General features: G+C 37.3%; 1 protein-coding gene across 2 annotated transcripts in view; it reads right to left on the bottom strand.

Annotated features, from left to right (window-relative positions):
- Positions 1–1,646: 1,646 nt before the first annotated feature.
- CCDC138 (coiled-coil domain containing 138) overlaps positions 1,647–21,008 on the bottom strand; it is a 41,355-nt gene continuing 21,993 nt past the window's right edge. For both annotated transcript variants that reach the window (XM_068425211.1, XM_068425213.1), the window contains 2 exons: positions 3,321–3,459; positions 1,647–2,213 (listed from right to left, as the gene is read on the bottom strand). In XM_068425211.1, coding sequence (XP_068281312.1) covers positions 2,042–2,213; positions 3,321–3,459 — 311 coding nt within the window. In that variant the 3' untranslated portion in view covers positions 1,647–2,041. The remainder of the gene's footprint in view (positions 2,214–3,320; positions 3,460–21,008) is intronic.

Raw genomic sequence — 21,008 nt, 5'->3', positions numbered from 1 at the left:
GACTTTCATTTTTTACCCAAGAAATATGACCCTGAGTCAAAAATCACATGCACATTTTGGAACTTTACTACAGCTTTTTTATTTATAGAAGGATCTATTCTTCACAAGACACTTCATTTGCATAATGCATTTCTTTATTGCTGATACTTATGTTTACTGTAGTACAAATGTGAAATCAATAACTCATATTTTTCTTCACAGCTCAGTTAAAATTTACTTAAGATCAAAATCATTAGTCTCATCCTTAGATCAACAATCAATTTAATTACATTAATATTTAACAGATTCAAAAAACTTTTTTTTTTGTTTTAACAGAAACATTCTTGATCATAAAAACTTGAAATTAACAGTGATTCATCTTTTCAGACTGTAAACACTACTGCATAAAAAACACAAGGGACCAACATTAAAAGCTACACCATACGCTATGCTCTTTTGCCATTATTAGATGAATGCATTGGGTTAAATTGGTACCACACGGAAGATTAGTAGATTAACAACCAACAGTGGTGAAGGCTGAAAGTCAAGAACATAATCAACATTCCTGTGGATATAGGAAACCTAACAACTTTCTATAGCTTTTTTTGCTTATTAATTTTCTAGTATTTTTAATGACCAAGCAGATGGAGCAGCACATAAGGACTGGGAACACACTTCCTAAATAAGAGGATTTTGTCTCCAGCCAAAGGTATATGCAAGCTTTTGCACTGCTGGTAAATCTGAAAGAAAATGGAAATTACTGATGAAGAAATACTTATTCCAAAACATAATCCATTGTCAGCAAAAGCTTTTAGCTATGATTAGTGTTATTTAAAAATTACCTAGAATTGGTTTCCTGCCCAAACAGTGTACACATTGCTTGCTCTCTCTTCCGGACATACTTGGTGCCAAATCTGATGTAGACTCCTTTCACAGGACAGCTTGTCAGAAATGTAAGTAAAATTGCTAGAAAAATATTTGCAGTTAGAATTCAACTTCAAAGACTCAGTTCAAAAACTTCTGGTAAAAAAATACAAAGGAAAACCAAGAAAAAAAAAGTATGAAAATGAGAAGTAAACCTCTCTGAAGTTTTATACTGACCGCCAGTGTCAGACAAAGGCCAACATACAACAGATCTTCAAATTTTAACTGCAGTTTCAATTTTACAATTAAAGAGTTTCAGTAGTTACAGTACAAGTCAGAAATGGAAGACTAAGTTGAATTTTTAAAAAGAATCCTATTTCCTATGTGTTAAGAACTTCTGAACACTGAACTGTGGCAGACAAAAAAATATATTCACACTCAGAAAAGAAATGTGGGTACTAAGAGACTAAATGAGGACTGTACTGCAAATTAATATAAAATACAGCAGAAACAATAAAATACAATAATTTTACATTAGGGATTACTATTGCCAGGCATTTTAAGAAATGTTTTTATTTACATTTTCAGAGATATTACAACCCACAGTTACACTAGAAATTCATACAAAGCAGGATAAAATAGTAAATGTTACATAAATACAGGAAAAGATCAAACAAACACTAAGACATTCTGAAATCAAAACAACAAAATTTCTCATTCAACACATCTAGTTATGTTAAATCAAAATCTGGTTTTAATCATTAAAACTGTAATTATCTCAAAAGATAATTTGATAAGATACCTGCCTGTTACTTATCAACCATAAAATAAGTAGTTTATAAAAGAAGAGTCAAAGGTAACTAAGAGTCATATCTGTAAGAAAAGGGTGGTATTTCTGATGTGCCTGCTCAAGGGATCCAATTCCTTAGCTTGCATGAGTCATTCAGAACAGCAGCACTATTTCACTTCTCTAGTAAGTTTTGAAGAAAGCCATTTAGCATATTACACAACTTTTCATTTTCCTTTTTATGAATGAGGGAAATATCAGTGAGATTCCACGTGATACAAAGTAACTTATACAGTACTGAGGTTCTGCTTGATTTATTTATAGAAAACAGTAAAAAAAAATTCCAAATTTCAAGTAACATAGGCAGTTGGTATAAATTATACAGAACAATAATTAGATTGAAAGATAGGGCTAGTGACTTGTGCTTAGACTGGAGGTAAGAGAGTTACTCCTTGACAGTCCCAAATTCAACAGAATTGAATTGAGGTTTATACAGAGGAAAGCATGATCTGGATTTGTAGTCCTATGCAGTTCTTGGATCATTTGGTGAAGAGTAAACAATTCAAACATCTTCTTATTGCTTCTGCAAAAGATTTTACATAAAATAATTGTCAATTGAAAATTGAGAGGCTTCATCTAAACACTAGATTCTACAGAAAATGATTTTTTTAATGAAGAAAAACATGCATTATATTGGGAGTTTCATATAATTCTTCTACATTGCATATAATGTCTCTAAGCAGAAGGTTATCAATGATGGTGAGAAACATCTTGGCAAAAATCACCAAAAACTATCATTTCACTTGAGTAAGTGGTATTTACATGTAGTATAATGAAAGCTCAAGGAAAGGCTGTAACAGGGTTTCACTGATGTCAAATAAGATTCCAGAAGTAATAAATAAAAAAATTTAAATAATTAGGATTTCTGAGCAAATTTTACTTTTAGTATATTTCCAATGTAAGTTATGATTTATATTAGATTATTTTACAGGAAAACATATTTTTTTCCTAGAGTTCAATTTTGTTCCTAATAAAGTCAAATCAAAACGTCAGTTTTGTCAACAACTTTAAGTCTAATGTAAAAAATGGCTCAGTTTAGATGCCTGCTTTTATAAATGAAACAATTCCATTAAATAATACACCAATGGAGCTCAGCAGCACATTACTACTGATATGACAACGACCTTTGTTACAATAAATAACCAGTAAGCAACAGGAACATATTTTACAAAGATTAACATACCCAAAAGGTCTTAAATGGCTCAAGTCTTTAAATTTTGTTTTTGAAGGAAATTAAAATTGATGAAACTTGAATGCAAGTCACACATGAGGCTAAATTTTCAATGGAGATTATTATCAAGTACCTGAGGAAAACTGAAAGTCAGGGGAAAGAAAAGGTTCTCTTATGAGCATTCTTGTCATCTGCACATATAAGGAACATTTCCTCTTGAGGCTAGTTTTTCAGTTCTGTAAACTGAACTAGATGGATTTACAAGCAAACTTAGAGTCTTGTCTTACACATCTGTGACACAGTTTAAATTTAAGTGTTAACAGAGAAAGCCCAGCATTGTCTATGGTGGAGCAAATAAACAGCAAAACAGAGATGAGTTTTTGAAAAAGGAGAAAGATAAAGCTCCCCAAGTTTGCTGATCTAATAATAACTAACAGAATAACGGTAATAAAGGATTACTTTATTCTGGAGAGTTTTTGCAGTATAACACAGAGCTTTTCCAAAATCTGAATATCTAGCTTAGAACTTCGAAGCAATACGGAGCAAGTACGGAAGAAGCATTCGTTACTGCAGGCTTCCAGGAAAGGCTGTAAGGAATCTGTAAAATAAAATAATTAAAAAATTGTATCACAGAGATCGATGCAGGGAAAAGTAAAACAGCTATTGATACCTTTAGAGGGCTTTAAATGCCTCATTTTGTGTAACTATTAGAACAATGAAATATTTCAGTTTATGATGGGCATGGGATGCAGGACTCAGGTAAAACCAGCAACTGACAAAAAAAGCAGGTTCCTAAGAGTTCTGACATTACTGACCCTTGTATTAAAACAAGGCCTATTCCCTTGAGTACAAAGAAACGGAACAATTTTAAACTCAAATAAAAATTCTCATCTTGAACATGTTTACTCAGTGGTCATTTATCATGGTTCTTTCCTTTTGATCATGTGAGGGGAACATTAAGTCGTGCAAAAAGACTCACAAGGAAATATTTTAAGGTGCTGCAAATCCCATGGACAGGAATAGTACATGCAGAAGCTAATGGAATACCTGACAGCCTTTCATTATCAATATACTGTCACTGTACTTTGTTTTAAGACAGGCAAAATAATAACTGAGAAGTAAAAGAGCTGGATAAGAACACTTAGCTACCAACAAAACTCCCTTAAAATACTAGATGAATTTTTAAGTCATGTTGTATAACATTTCCCTCTACCCCGTTCCCCAAAATCTAATCACTTCAGCATAAAGTTAAATCTGTTCCCTCATTATTTCATTCTTGGTTCTGATAAAACATAAAGAAAATACGTAATAATTGATTTTTTTAAAAAATGAATTGTCTTTCATACAGCATAGGGCATTTGCATTAGATGAATACAGATATGAGGAAAATATTTTAATGTTTACATAATGTTAAAAATATTTAATGTTTTATACTTAATAAGAAACTGTAATATGCAAATTACAGCATAAACCAATAAACACAGACATTAAAAAAATTCTTCCTACATATGCTAAATACTGTAATTTACAAATAGGCTGTCAAGATGCTTTTATCAGTTCAAAGAAGACTGAATGTATCTTTTGGTCAAGATTTTCCCTTTCTTTGTCCAAGGACATACAACTTATTAAATACAACAAATAGCCTTGGCGTGAATTCAAGGTTTTAATTTATTTCAGGAGGCTTACTGATACACAATCAGAAGAAATGTTACAGAAAACTGTTTGGAATAGGGCTTGAAAAAAAAAATCAATTTGGCAATTAAAGTCAGCCTGAGAGCCTACACAACTAATTTTCTCAGAGTTGTTGAATATTCAACAAGGACCCAGTAATTCCTAGACCTCACTGTTAGGAAGATCTTTCAAAACCTGTATTTTTTTGCAAAACAATTGCATGTCATTTGGCTACACCATCAAATGACCCAGTGCCGGCCCCCTGATGCTGAGTACATCTTATCATGCATTATACTATACAGTGAAGTCAACGAGATTTGTGGGCTGTTGCTGGTTTATACCATCAGATGAAAAGACCAAGAAACAGCAAATGCCTTTAGCACTGAACAGAGAAGCTATGGCTAGATGTAATCTTTCCTCTCTTTCCAGTGGAGGTGCTTTCGGCAGAATTGACTTAAAAGGCTGAATTCAACAGGCAGAATCCACAAAATAGGTAATGGAATGTGTGCATGGAAACTATACAGATGCAGAATAGGCTTCGGTAGCAAGGGGCCAACCTTGCAGCTATGAAAAGCAAGATGACAAGTGATGTACTATGAAGTCTGGGAAAGGTAGGCAGATGCCTTGTAGTTTGCACAGCTGAAGTGTTCGCCGTTGTTCTTTACCCAAAGCAACATAAAACAATAATTATTCCAAAAGACAGACATTATCAAGGCAATAAATGGTTATAAATTATTTTTCTGTTTACTTCTACTTCCATGTTTCTTGCATTCTTTCTACCATGTTCAATCCACCTATGGTTTTATGCATACTCTCCTCTCACTTTCAGTACTATTTCCAGTTACGATTTGATGTCTTAAAATTGTAACAGTAATAAATATAAACCCAGAATGAAAGTAAAGTAGAAATGTAAGCAGTAATCAGTAAAAAATATACTGAAAAATATAAGTACATATATATTTTTATTCTCTGTCAGTAAAGATACTATTTTTCATTTTATTTCAGCTTATGGTCTTCAGTTAAGGATAGAATGCTATGACTGAACCGATGTATTAAGTACCATTGATAGCTTCTAAGACAAAAGAAACATCATGGATAGTGGAATAATGAACTATGACTGCATTTCAATAAACCTGCAGATACCACAATACATTAAAAGCAAATGAATTGAAGACTGGAAGTTACAGGTATATTCCTAAAAGGAACGAAGAAAAGGGCACAGCCTCCTTAAGATGAAAAATAAGGTTCATGCTAAAGAAATACATTTTATATATGTGCATAAATACATACGTATATAAAATAGATACATATAAAGAAACCATTTGCCAGATATGTTTGAATTGACCTGAAAATGCCTCTTTATCAAATATCACAATGGACCAGTAGAATGCTGATTTCACCAAAAAAAAAAAAAAAAAAAAAAAAAAAGAATATATTCTCTAAGGAAAATTTAACTTGGGAATGAGGGATTATTCTAAGGTACAACTCAATAGGTAACAGAACTGAAAAAATTTGTCAGGAATTGAGCAAGAGAAGTCACTACTGATTGCTTTCTGCCCTTGGCGTGTACAGACACAATCCCCAGGATACAGTTACTCAGGGCACATCACTTTTAATATTCCTTTTAATATTTCTCTACTTTCACTGCAGAAGGTTTTATTTTTCAGAAATTGTCACATCAAAAACTCAGGGCTATCTGTCAATTACAGCGAGCAGAAAAATCCTTAGATGGGTTCACAGTATGGGCTAAATTTAGTGATACATGACTGACATACACTCGCTCTTTATTGAGCCACTGCTCCCTATGACAGAACTTTTAAGTTATTAAATACATACAACAGTGTATTAAACCTGCAAAAATAATTAACCCAGAATTCACTTCTAGCATGATGCTATCATGCCCTAGTGAGTCTAACTTGTTAAAATCCATAAGCGGTGACAAAATTACAAACAGAAACAGTAAATAAGCAATGAATACAATCCTATCATCTTAAAGAGTACTTTGTATCAAAACATTTTTATCACTTAAGAGTGTTTGAAGTAAAATTTCTATACAGATAGCAACAAGAGATAACCTTCTCTAAAGCAAGAAAAATGCAGGACTACAAATTATGTTGTCACTCAGGAGCTACAACTTTATAGAAATTTTTCTACAATTTCCTAGAGTTCCTACAAATGACTGCCTGTTCCCAAGAAACAGAAATGGTCCTATCAATCTGCACTGCACCACTGATGAAGTCTGTTTTAACAACAAAAACTTGAACAGTATCTCTTACTTACCAAAGATGTTTATCAGAAAGGTAAGAAAAGTGTAAATAAATGTGTGAGAACACTGACATTCAAGAAGTAAATTGAGAAGAAAAGTTTTTCTTCTTTCTATTGCCTGTTAAAACAACATATAGCTTTAGAAACCTCTCATTTAACATGACTCCTGACTCAGCTGAACTCTGATTCATGAGAGATCTGAAGGTAACAAGACTGCTGGGATGAAGAGGGTGGTCCTACAACTTATTCCTATAAATATCCTTAAATAGCCATAAAATGCTTTACATTCCTTTTCTGCAGGGGTAAACAAATACCGTATTCAGCTGACATGGACATTTCTTTGCTGCCTTGCTCTTACTGGTTCCTTACAAATATTTCACTAAAAAAAATATATATATATACACACACACATACACACATGCTGTAAGAATGTTTTGACTGTGAAGTTTACAAACCAATATAAGAGATACTCATTACTTTTAAGACAGAAGGATTTTTACTATAAACCAGAAGAGCCAAAGTGGAAATATTTTCCAAAGTTTCACAAAGTTCAATTACGTGAAAGCAAACCAATAAAGGCACGCGTTTAAATGGACTTTTTGTACGCTGCTTATATATTCACTTCAGATAAGTTTTTGCAGAATATATTCTAAGTAATCAGAAAATGTACAAAACAAGCGTATAATTTAAATGCATGTCGCTGATGAACTAGAAGAATATAAGCTTCAGATTTTTAAATATTTTGGTGGTTTAGATCTGCACAGATTTTGTTTTTATTAACTATTTCAGAAAAACGAAACTGGAATACATCCTGTCAGGACTTTGGCACAATTTAAAATAATCTGCAAAAGCCTCCACTGGTATCCTTAAAAAACTGCAGTGTGTTGTAATTTCGTTCGCTTAACTTGATTGGTAGGCTGCGATGAACAATGAGCAATTTATTGCTGTTGACAGAATTCATCTGAAATTTACCCCCAAAGTAATCAGTCACTCACAGCATAAAATCTCACCAGCTATAGTTATCTGGAAAATTCTGGTTTATACCTAAAACTATGACACCTCAGAAACTGAAGACTGTCTGGAATGCCAACTTTAAGTTCATGTTTTAACAAATTAACAATTACACTTTTGCCTCATTTCTAATTGCATGAGGATCTGCTGGGAGTATGGAGAACATGTGACAGCAATGCAAGTGAGTGACACAGCACTGCCTACTAATGTGGAAAAGTTAAATAATGCAAAAGTTAACTAACTGTGCACCACAGCAGAAACACTTAAAATGAAACAGTAATATCACTTACATGTTGCTAATAACCAATTGTCCATAACACAATCACCTATAAGATTTGAACCATTTGCTGAATTGAACATTTTCTTCTGTAATCAACAGCCAGGGCTGTTAAGTGCCAGTGGTTAAAGCACAGTGGAGACAAGGTGAGATTCCAGTCAGTATAAGGCACCTCAAGTGTGGATGCCTACATGGGTGACCCTGAGTTAAGAGAGCCCAAGTGGCAATTTCAGCTGTCACTCAATATGTATTGACCTCAGTGTCATCTGAATTGCTCTTCAGTTTCCTAGGATGCGCAAGACATTCATGCAGACATGAGACAGGATGTATGGGAGACCAGTGTCATTCTCAAATGGCAACTGGAGGTTATACCCACAAAAAAAAATTGTAATAAAAAAGGTTAAAAAATTAGCAGGAATACTTAAGTCACAAAAGATGCTTGGAATGAAAAGAAAACTAAAAGTAAAACAAAAAAGATCAGAAAAGAAAGCTATGCTTTGGAGGTCAGAAACTATCTTTACAATAAAAAGGATAGTATGAAAAGCCAAGTTAAGTCAGACCTCGTTAAGCAAAAAAAAAAGTTCTCCCAGCCATTTAAGTAAAAATAGAACAAAAAAGAGGTAGTGAGGTCAGCTGTGGTCAGCACAAGAAAGATGGGATAGAAGCTAATGGTGTTTTAGTCTTTTGGGTGCACACTTTGGCTAATACGCTGGTTTTCAGGAGAGAGCTCCACCTTGATAAAAGGGACAAAAAAAAGTCCCCCAAACTTGTAATTTCAAAACAGTCCTTTAGTCAAGGACACCAGAACAGTCTTCAGGCTTCTGAAAGAAACGTTGCCTCAATTTTATGACAAGAAGAGTTAAAAAATTGTTGCTAAGAAGTCAGGAAGCAGCACTTTATGAAGAGAGAACAGCCAATGCAATACATCACAGAATCACAGAATGTTAGGGATTGGAAGGGACCTCGAAAGATCTTCTAGTCCAATCCCCCTGCCGGAGCAGGATTACCTAGACCATATCACACAGGAACACGTCCAGGCGGGTTTTGAATGTCTCCAGAGAAAGAGACTCCACAACCTCTCTCGGCAGCCTGTTCCAGTGTTTGGTTACCCTCACCGTAAAGAAGTTTTTCCTCATATTTATGTGGAACCTCCTGTGTTCCAGCTTGCACCCATTGCCCCTTGTCCTGTCAAGGGATGTCACTGAGAAGAGCCTGGCTCCATCCTCGTGACACTTGCCCTTTACATATTTATAAACATTAATGAGGTCACCCCTCAGTCTCCTCTTCTCTAAGCTAAAGAGACCCAGCTCCCTCAGCCTCTCCTCATAAGGGAGATGTTCCACCCCCTTAATCATCTTTGTGGCTCTGCGCTGGACTCTCTCTAGCAGTTCCCTGTCCTTCTTGAACTGAGGGGCCCAGAACTGGACACAATGTTCCAGATGCGGCCTCACCAGGGCAGAGTAGAGGGGGAGGAGAACCTCTCTTGACCTGCTAACCACACCCCTTCTAATACACCCCAGGATGCCATTGGCCTTTTTGGCCACAAGGGCACATTGCTGGCTCATGTGCCCTTGTGGCCAAGAAGGCCAATGGCATCCATACATATATGTTGGATTTGGACAAAAAAAAAAGGTAATCTGAACACATGCCCTTCAGTAAGACTCTAAAGATATTTTCAGGAACTAAAGGAGAAAAAAAATGAAATAAAATGTACTATAGGCTTATCTATAAGTATTTGTATAGGAACTATAGATATGTTGTGTCAGAGTAGTCAAACTTTCGTTCAGTAAATAAATGCTACAGCAATTATAACTCGGCTAGACTTCAATACCATTTGATAAAGCAACACGTGATATTATATTGGAGACGATGGGGGCTAGTAGAAGGACTGGAAGGTGTGCAGTGTAAGGAATTGGCTAACAGCAAAGCAAAACATTTTGCCTTGAAAAGTGAACTTCAGTTTTAAATACTGATTTTTGCAATTGTGCTTATTTAGTGTATTAATTAATGACTGTGGCATGAAAACAGTAGTCTAATGAAATTCCACGCTGAAACTGCCCATTTAGAAGGCAACAAATATAAAATACATGAAAAACAGAATTATCTTACTTGCTAGAATAGCAGAAGTATAAAGACAATACACTAAGAAACAACAAACATTTTTCCTAGAAAATCACTGATTAGAAACATCAGAGGATGAAAACTTCTGGTGTGCTACTTGAACTCAGTATGTCTATAAGCAACCAACATGGTTAACCATTAAAGACTGATTCTAACGAGGCCTGAGGGAGAGAAAAAAACACCGGTTTACAAATAAACCAGATACCACTACAAATTGAAGCTATGCACCATTATGGGCTACTTTGTTCAAGAAACTGGAAAAAGCCGAATAAACTACCAGAATCACTGAAGGAATTACAACTCCCTCTTCCAGAGGACACCTAAAGGAGCTTTGTTCCAACGCTACTTCTGTCAGAGCCGGCCTTGTCTCCTCTGCTCCCATACCTCCACTCGTGTGTAATAATCAGCTCAGAACTAAGCACAGTATTTTGAACACAATGACAAACTCAAATAAGGAGGTCTTTACATAAATAAACCTAACCTGGCATGACCTGTAATTCTGTGACGTCAGATTGCAAGTAAGCAGGTAAATGAAGTCTGAACTCTGACAATGCATAAGTGTTACTCAACCTGCACAAATTGTACTATCTACTTCCAAAAAAAGTCTTTATGAAATTATTTCAACTATGACATTGCTCTAAATTCACCTTGAAAGTTACAGAAAAGTCAGCTAATAAGTACAGTAGTTCTGCTAGTCAAATACAAACTAAAATAAAGTGTATTAAAATATTTTTTTCTAATTAAATAATTTAATTGTTTTAAATTAAACCATTTTATGGAAAGCTATAAAACTGTAAACTGTTTATAAAAAATGCAAGTTTAGTAAATAAGAGCAAACAAGATCCTACTTGAATAAACTTTACTGTTCTAAAGATTTCATAAATTAAATTGACTTGAAAATGTACGTGTATATCCAAGTATTGATATAAACAACTCCTTTTTACATCAAATACTGTAAAAAAGTTAGCATTCACATCTACCTTCAAAATGGTATGCTGCTTACGAAGTACAGTATTACCCTGAATGAACAGTGAAGCTTTACTTACGAACTGGCTACTTGGCTCTACGTAAGTTTATATTTAATGGTCCCTTTTATTTCTTACTTTGGAGTGGATGAGACAGGGGTCCAAAATTCAGAATGGCTAAGCATTACACAACTGGTACTAGCACAAGAAGAAAATAATGACAAGAACATTCTTTCTTATTACAGAGAAGGCTACTATGACTTCAGTAGAAATCAAATGACATTATTCCAATTACTGCATGCATGTTTAAAACCTGTAAACAAGTATTTCATCAAAACCAAAGCATTCAAACTAACCTTGCAATTAATTAACAAAAATGCGTGCAAACTTTTGGTGTACTTGCTTGATTTCAGCAAGTATACAGGTTGGACCTAACATTATCATAGGCTGCATTTAACAGAGCTAGAGATATTTATCTGTGGTTAAAATATTAAACTAAAACATCTATTAATCCAACGTAATTATTCACTGTTTTCAGAAGAATGAATTAAAAAATTTAAAGGTAAGACAAGATAATAGAGGAAGGATTTCCTTTTAAACGGTTTGTATTTCAATGTTTATCCCACAGGAGCTGTAAATCATTCCTTTCGCTACAGCCTTAAACACAGTTCCTCAGGATAATTTCACATCTGCCTTTCACACAGCTGAGGAGGAATCCTACCTTAGTATGGTATTCACAGACTTGACGTGTTTACCCTTTCGGTACTGCAGAATAAGCTCATTTGAAAAGTTTCAATCCTGCAGTTACCAGTGAAGATAATATGCTGAAAAATACAGTTAAACTTTAATCTGTTTAAGCATATAGGCATTTTTTACTCCATACCTTCACTGCTTGTAGTCTTTAAAGTCTCCAAATGCTAACTCTCAAGTAAAAGAATAAAGGAGTGGGTTTGGGTTTCCTTGGCAGAGTTGACCATCGACTTTTTAGAAGTACCTATACAACAATGCGAATTGTGGAATACCTAGCATCAGTTATGGAAGCATTCCGACTCGAAGGAAGAGAGGGAGTGTGCATATAGGCAGTCCACATAAAAAAGATTGTCTCCAGAGTAAGGAGCTGTGTTTATTTACTTGTAAACTGAATCTTTTTCTCTCCACTGGCTTGATTAACTTCCCTACGAGATGAGTAAATCTGGACACAGACTTGGTTATTCATGACCATATTTTCTTACAAAAAAATTAGAAGTGAGGTTCAGTGAATGTGTAAATACAGCTCACTTTTGCAGTTACTAAAAATCTTAAGTGACGTTAATATGGTTAAGAAATCATACCTTAAGCCCTACCAGAATGTGGCTTAACTTACAGTAAGCATGAGTCATTTAGAGACTTTTTTTTCATGGAAACATAGAATAGTTTGAGCTGGAAGGGACCTTTAAAGGTCATCTAGGCCAACTCCTCTGCAATAAGCAGGGACATCAGGGACATCTATAACAGGTTGCTCAGAGCCCCGTCCAACCTGACCGTGAGTGTTTCCAGGGATGGGACATCTACCACCTCTCTGGGCAACCTGTGCCAGTGTTTCACCACCCTCATTGTAAAAAATTTCTTCCTTACATCTAGTCTAAATCTACCCTCTTTCAGTTTAAAACCATTACCCCTTGTCCTATTGCAACAGGCTCTGCTAAAAAGTTTGTCCCCATCTTTCTTTTAGGCCCCCTTCAGGTACTGAAAGGCTGCAACAAGGTCTCCCTGAGGCTCCTCTTCTCCAGGCTGAATAACTGCAACTCTTTCAGCCTGTCCTCACAGGAGAGGTGCTCCAGCCCTCTGATCATTTTTGCGGCCCTCCTCTGGACCTGCTCCAACAGGTCAATGCCCTTCTTATGCTGGGGACCCCAGAGCTGGATGCAGTACTCCAGGTGGGGTCTCATGAGAGCGGAGTAGAAGGGCAGAATCACCTCCCTCGACCTGCTGGCCACGCTGCTTTTGATTCAGCCCAGGATATGGCTGGCCTTCTGGGCTGCGAGTGCACACTGTCGGCTCACGTCCAGCTTTTCATCCACCAGTACCCCCAAGTCCTTCTTGGCAGAGCTGCTCTTAATCCCTTCATTGCCCAGCCTGTATTGATACTGGGGATTCCCTGGACCCAGGTGCAGGACCTTGCACTTGGCCTTGTTGAACTTCATGAGGTTCACATGGGCCCACTTCTCAAGCCTGTCCAGGTCCCTCTGGATGGCATCCCATCCCTCAGGCATGTCAACCGCACCACTCAGCTTGGTGTCATCTGCAAACTTGCTGAGGGTGCACTTGATCCCACTGTCTATGTCACCGAGGAAGATATTAAGCAGCACTGGTCCCAATACAGACCCCTGAGGGACATCACTTGTCACTGATCTCCATCTGGACACTGAGCCATTAATCACTACCCTCTGGATGTGACCATCCAACCAGTTCCTCATTCACTGAACAATCCACCCACCAAATCCTTATTTCTCCAATTTAGAGAGAAGGATGTTGTGGGGGCCCATGTCAAAGGCCTTACAGAAGTCCAGATAGACAATATCCGTAGCTCTTCCCTTGTCCACTGATGTAGTCACTCCATCATAGAAGGCCACAACGTTGGTCAGGTAGGGCTTGCCCTTGGTGAAGCTACGCTGGCTGTCTTGAATCACATCCCTGTCCTCCATGTGCCTTAGCATAGCTTCTAGGAGGATCTGTTCCATGATCTTCCTAGGCACAAAGGTGAGGCTGACATTCAATATGCACTCATCTTAATTTGTGAATAAGCACACACTAATGCAAAATATTCTCTCCGTAAAACAGAAGTAAGCTCGAAGAAAAAGTAAATGTAAGCTTTATTGAAAGCAAAGGCCAGTGCTTTGTAATGTCTAATGAGCAAGTAAGTTTTGATTTCCTTGAATGAATATAAGGTTGGGAAAGGGGAACCTACTAATCTACATGACAGAAGTCACCTATCACTGCAGGAGGAATTTAGAGATGTATGCTGTCTTTGTGTAAAAGTGCAAAGGGTGAAACTGAGACAGGCAGCTCTGTGCTAATAGCAAATCTCAAATCAAGCATGAATCAGACAACAGTTCAACAAGGGTATTTTTGATATGTGACTATAAACTCTCTACATCCTTTGGAAACCTTTTAACTGATTCACAGGTGAAAAAAACACAGTAAGCTGCATGAGAAGCGAGAAGACAGGAACAACAATATTCAACAAGATTGTATATGACAAGTATTCAACTACAGGGTGATTTAATACTAATGATGTGATGTTCTTCAACACCCACAGAACAAATTTTCTTGCTGAGGTCACGCTACTTATTACTAGATTGTTTCCAGAAAATGTTTCATGTCTGGCATAAATTCTCTCGAACAGTGTGTTGCAACTGCTGTCCTAGAAACAAGATCTGCTGAGAAAAGAAATTTGTAGTTATAGGGAGAGATGCTGGGATATGAAGACGCCCTGGAAGCCACTGGTGTCATACTACAACAATCTGGATGATTAAAAGTAACTATTACTTCAATTATTAAACATTAATTTTAATAGTAATTTAAATGGGAAATGGTAAGAACTTTGTTAAGCAATAAATACATTATAAGCCATTTGACTAAACTGAAACATATCAGTATTTAGCAGTTAATACGTTTTGCTCACAAAATTTCAAAGGTGATCAGAGTACTGAATTTGTGGAAATCTATCACTGAGCACATTCAGTTTATCAAGACACTAAATCTACTTTCTGTGAGAATACTACCAGAGGAGGTTTTGTTCTTACTTCTGTCTTCAGGCAGGTTCATAGCTTAGAGATGGGACTGAAAACCAAAGATCATGGCTTGGCAGCCTGCTTTCCTTAATGAAGGTAAGGAAACCTTTGAAAGCCTTTGTACTGAAATCCTTCTTCCCTGTCAAATCAGCAGGAATATATCTCTTCCCCTTTTACTCAATGGAAAGTGAGAAAGATGTCTTTATAGACCACTCAGTAGTTTCAAAGGTCAAAAGAAGGATCAAGTTGAATTTTATGGCACTCATCTGAAGCCCCAGATTCAAGCAAAACACCACCACCATTAAAAAAAGACTGCAGGACTTGCTCCCTTGATTCTGCTTTTATCAGGTAATTTTGCATCCTCCAGAAAGTGAACATGGATTGAAATCCTGGTAACAATTATGGAGAGCCAAATAAGAGATGAAAAGGATAAACCTGATATGGCACTCATCCCATCTGACCATGAAACAAAACCAGCACTGATGAGGTAGCTACAGGAAAAATACAGCTAAACTGCTGCTCCGGTGCTGTGTTCACATGTATCAGATACCGGAAAGTACATTTAAAACAGAAGACTGAACAGGTTGAAATGTAGAAATTTATGCACCATTATGCACATTTTTACAAAAAAAAAACATTAGCAGAATGTAGTAAGAGAAAAGGGGTAAAATATCTTTGCTGAGCTGATTTTCTACTGTCAGGTTCACAACAAGCTGTTAACTCCCCGCACTGTGGAATTTAGAAGCAACCTATTACTTCCACTGAAGAGAGCAGACTAAACCAACTAGACTTAAACTTAGGCCACTGAGCCCATCTGAAGGAAAAGAATCACTCCAGCAGGCAAACGACATGAAATAAAATGTAAATTATTTAAAATTATATTGTTTACCCCAACAATTAATTACACCTTGATTTCAGCTACTTATCAAATTTCTAGCATAGGTTAAATGAAGAAACTATTTGCTGACAGAAAGCAAATGGTTAGCTAAGGACTTCACTCAGTTGCAAAGTTTCTTTCCTCAAATGTAGTAACAGTAAAAGTAGTGAACAGAAACCACAGAAGTACTGGAAGATGGCAAAAAAAAAGAAGAAAAAGACTATTACAGCATGCAAGCAAGCTGAAACCGAAGTTCTCTTGAAAGAAGCAAACTCTGAAATTACTGCATAACATCTCTAGCAGCTCCTCTCACACCCTGAGGAGCTGGCCGAAACTAACCTCAACATTCTTCACCTCTGACATTTAAAAGTCAGCCTTTGTTCCAACTATGAATGTTTTTGTATATTACAAGAACAGTAATCAGTACAACATTTCATAGAATTGTAGAACCTTTTTGGTTGGAAAGGACCTTTAAGATCATCAAGTCCAACCGTTAATCTAACACTGCCAAGTTCAACACTAAACCACGTCCCTAAGCACCACATCTACTCATCTTTTAAATACTTCCAGGGATGGTGACTCCATCACTTCCCTGGGCAGCCTGTTCCAATGTTTGATAACCCTTTCAGTGAATAAATTTTTCCTGATATCCAATCTAAACCTCCCCTGGCACAACTTGAGGCCATTTCCTCCCATCCTATCACTTGTAACTTAGGAGAAGAGACCGACACCCACCTTACTGCAACCTCCTTTCAGGTAGTTGTAGAGAGCGATAATGTCTCTCCCCTCAGCCTCCTTTTCTTCAGACTAAACAACCCCAGCTCGCTCAGCCGCTCCTCATAAGACTTGTTCTCCAGACCCTTCACCAGCTTCGTTGCCCTTCTTTGGACTCACTCCAGCACCTCAATGTCTTTCTTGTAGCGAGGGGCCCAAAACTGAACACAGTACTTGAGGTGCAGCCTCACCAGTGCCGAGTACAAAGGGACGATCACTTCCCTGGTCCTGCTGGCCACACTATTTCTGATACATGCCAGGAGGCTGTTGGCCTTCTTGGCCACCTGGCTCATATTCAGTCAGTTATCGACCAACACCCCCAGGCCCTTTTCTGCCAGGCAGCTTTCCAGCCACTCTTCCCCAAGCCTGTAGTGGTGCATGGCGTTGTTGTGCCTCAAGTGCAGGACCCGACACTTGGCCTTGTTGAACCTCATACAGTTGGCCTTGGCCCATGAATCCAACCTGTCTAGATCCCTCTGCAGAGCCTTCCAACCCTCAAGCAGATCAACTCTCCTGCCCAACTTGGTGTCATCTGTGAACTTACTGATGGTGCACTTGATCCCCTCATCCAGATCATTGATAAAAGATATTAAAGAGAACTGGCCCCAGTACTGAGCCCTGGGGAACACCACTTGTGACTGGCTGCCAACTGGATTTAACTCCATCCACCACAACTCTTTGGGATTGGCCATCCAGCCAGTTTTTCACCCAGCAAAGTGTACATCCATCCAAGCCACAAGCAGTTTCTCCAGGAGAATGCTGTGGGAAATGGTGTCAAACGCTTTACTAAAGTCCAGGTACACAACATCCACAGCCTTTCCCTCCTCCAGTAAGCGGGATTTTACCCTCCTCCTTTGGCTTTAACATTTTTGTAAAAGAAACGAGGCAAACATTGGCATATATATATTCTGTATCTGTGACGTACTGTTACAGTTCCAAAAACATTAATGATTGGAACAAAATGGTAAGATTATTTTTGGCTGGCACCATACTTCAGAATTATACAATGGCATGAAAACTCACTGATGTCTGGGAAATGCCTCTGCAGCTGGAATACTATCCAAGTTCTGACACCTAAAACATAATGTAGTCTGGTGATATGTATGTGATTTGAGATCCCAGTTTGATACATACACATAACTTGAATCCTTCCAAGAAATAATATGACTGTATAGTACACTATAACACAGGCTCTGGAGCTTTGTATGCTATGGTGATGCATCTAAGTTTCAAGACACGTACACAAATAAGCTTCCCAAAGGTACAAAAAGTCTTAATCATTTCTTCACAGAATTCCTGTGCTGCTAAGATCACTGTGTTTCTATGGCCTAGCTGGATAGGTACACTGGTGTTACCCACTCTTGTATAGAATACATGTCAACTCAGACAAACTTTTCATGAAGCTGTGGACCTCAGGCACACTTTTATTTATCATTTTAAATGAGCTTGCAGCTGGTTTACGAGATCTAGTAGACTGGCACCATTCCTGTGGAATATGGTAAGCTCTCACCACCTGGAATCAAAAAGATTAAAGAGTAAACCCTGATCCTAGTATTGACCAAAAGTGTTCCAACCTGGAATCTGAAGTAATACTACAAGATGAATCAAAAAGAGCACCTTGAAGACTGATAGCCCATCTTGCGGCTCTAATGAGGAAATGATGACAAATGGTTTTACCACTAAGAATGCAAATGGACAGACCTCTTGACACAAAGGGGGTCAAAATAAGCTGATACTCCCCTTTTGTCTTTGGAGTAGGAATAAACGCCTAATCCCTGATTACTAAGGTTACATTTTCCACTCTGCCGACATCTAAGTGAACATTCAGATGTTGCTTCAACCTTGTCATGAAGTCACGGATGGGAAAGGTAATGCAAGAGCACAAATTCACTGAAGCTATCTGTAATATTGACTGCTCACACTTTCTTGCTCTCCTTAGACACAAAGGGGGTCAAATAAGCTGATACTCCCCTTTTGTCTTTGGAGTAGGAATAAACGCCTAATCTCTGATTACTAAGGTTACATTTTCCACTCTGCCGTCATCTAAGTGAACATTCAGATGTTGCTTCAACCTTGTCATGAAGTCACGGATGGGAAAGGTAATGCAAGAGCACAAATTCACTGAAGCTATCTGTAATATTGACTGCTCACACTTTCTTGCTCTCCTTAGACCTGGGGATTCCAAGTCAGGTTTCCTAAAATAAAGTCTGTCACTAGAAGTTGTGTAGGGGTCATTTGGTGTACTAACCTATGCTTCTTCCTTTGTACCTCACACAGCTGAGTTGTGCAGTGCAAAAAACCCATCATCTGCTTCTTCCTTCAGACTGGAATGCATAAGCTCACTGAAAACACATATGAATGCATATCCTGAGCTGGCCAGGACTGACAAGAATATAATAAAGATGTCATAGGTAGACAGAGGAAAAAAAAGTACTGAAGAATGTTACCTTTCAGTCCCCCACCATTTCCCATTGAAATGGTGATGTCAGGACTCTCCTAGACTCTTGATGTGAAACTCCTAAACAGAAATGGAAAGGGAGTGCATGAAAGGCTGTGTGCCAGTAAGACGGACAGCAGTAAGACTATTAATTTTAATTTGCCATTAAGGTCTTGTACATATATATAGCAAATAGATGATACCGATGCCTCAGCTGTTGCATTTGTTTTCAGCAACTGAATGACTTAACAGCACTGTCAATGTTGTATGAACTTGCAATGGAAACTTGGATCCTGAACCCATTGTACCACATATACTATGAAGCCAACAGCAATGATACGGATCTAAAATCTGAAAACATGCACACCAAAACCAAATCAGTCAATGGGCTTAAGCAGTACTGCAGACTCCCTTGTTATAATTTCTATCAAAGCACAGAAATATCCATCTTAGACCAGTAGGTACTTTCTCCATATGTACCTTAAGTAATTTTCCTTAATATATGAGGGAAATCCAGGTTTCATTTCTGGAACATGAGGAAGGTAATTTCTTCCAGGGGTTAAGAACCTACATGAGGACCTCAGACAGGCCTGGACTGTACAGAACCACTAGCATTCATTGCTTACTATAACAAAAGGTGCACACAGTTACAGGGAGGAGTAGTGCAACATAGTAGTTATTTCATATCTGATTCGCATCTTTCAGTCAGAACAACGAAAATTTGAATCTGTAAAAATACTTCACAAAAAATTTAAAACTTAGAAAATTAAGTTATAGAAAAAAATATCTGGGAAAGAAAAAAGCACTGGCTTTTTTTCCAACTTAATTTCTAATCACTTCAACTCGAAAGGTAATATTTTTGAACAAAAATATTGGAATACTACTATAGAGCCAGAAAATTATTGCAGCAAGTTGAAAGAATGCCTAGGATTGCATATCTTACAGAAAAAAATAAAAGCCTAGACTTTGTCTACTGTTGGTCAAGTGTTGTCTTTTTGGGTATTTCCCATATTTTAGCATATGGTCAGCTACCTATGACTTCATATTTAAGGCTGCACACGAATACAGCTTTAAAATTGAGCATAAATTCCTCTCTTAACCTAACACAGAGAGCCCTCGGAATATCCACTGCCGTCTTCCTGGTTTGTCTTTTAATGACTTTTTAATAGGAAACTTACAAAGGAATGAAAATACGATTTCCCACCAACAATACTGCTTCTCATTGTTAATAATTTCTTGCAAAACACTAACTATGTATTAGAAAAGAGTAGAACACACCTATAACTTGTGTATTGGCAATTTATTTTACCAAAGAGAAAGGCTCTGCATAAGGTTTTATATCCAGTTGCCGAGAAATAAATCCTCAATTAAATGTCAATTCAATTAAACATTCCTTCTCCCCTTCCCTGATTTCACATATATACATCTTCTCTGAGAAGCAACAAGGCAAAACATGAGTCTCACAACATATCTCCATTATTCTTCGAATCGCAGGCATCTAGCATATCAGAATGACTACTGCTAGGTAACAGAAGATGTACTGTTACTGGCATTACCCAAAGTAATACCAGACACCCTCCACCTTGCTTATGTTACTTTTGTGCATACAACTATCTCTTTCCCAAACACTTTACCAATCATAGTTATGACTATTAGGAAGAATACTTTAGTGTAAGACTACACTAACTACTTGGTCAGAAAAAGAGTCTGCAAGGAAGAATAAAACTTTAGTTAAATCTTTCTGCCACTTATCTCACAGAATCACAGAATGTTAGGGATTGGAAGGGACCTCGAAAGATCATCTAGTCCAATCCCCCTGCCGGAGCAGGATTACCTAGATCATAATCATGATCATGTAGATCTCGCTACAAAATGGCTTTTAACTCAATGCTGTTCCATCCCAAGTCAAACATGCTTTGTATTTTTACCACTACAATGCATGGTAACAAAATACTCCCAAAATAACAACATACATT

Source organism: Nyctibius grandis, chromosome 2 (genome assembly GCF_013368605.1).
Source record: "Nyctibius grandis isolate bNycGra1 chromosome 2, bNycGra1.pri, whole genome shotgun sequence".
Taxonomy (NCBI): domain Eukaryota; kingdom Metazoa; phylum Chordata; class Aves; order Nyctibiiformes; family Nyctibiidae; genus Nyctibius; species Nyctibius grandis.
This window is presented reverse-complemented; position numbering and strand designations above follow the sequence as displayed.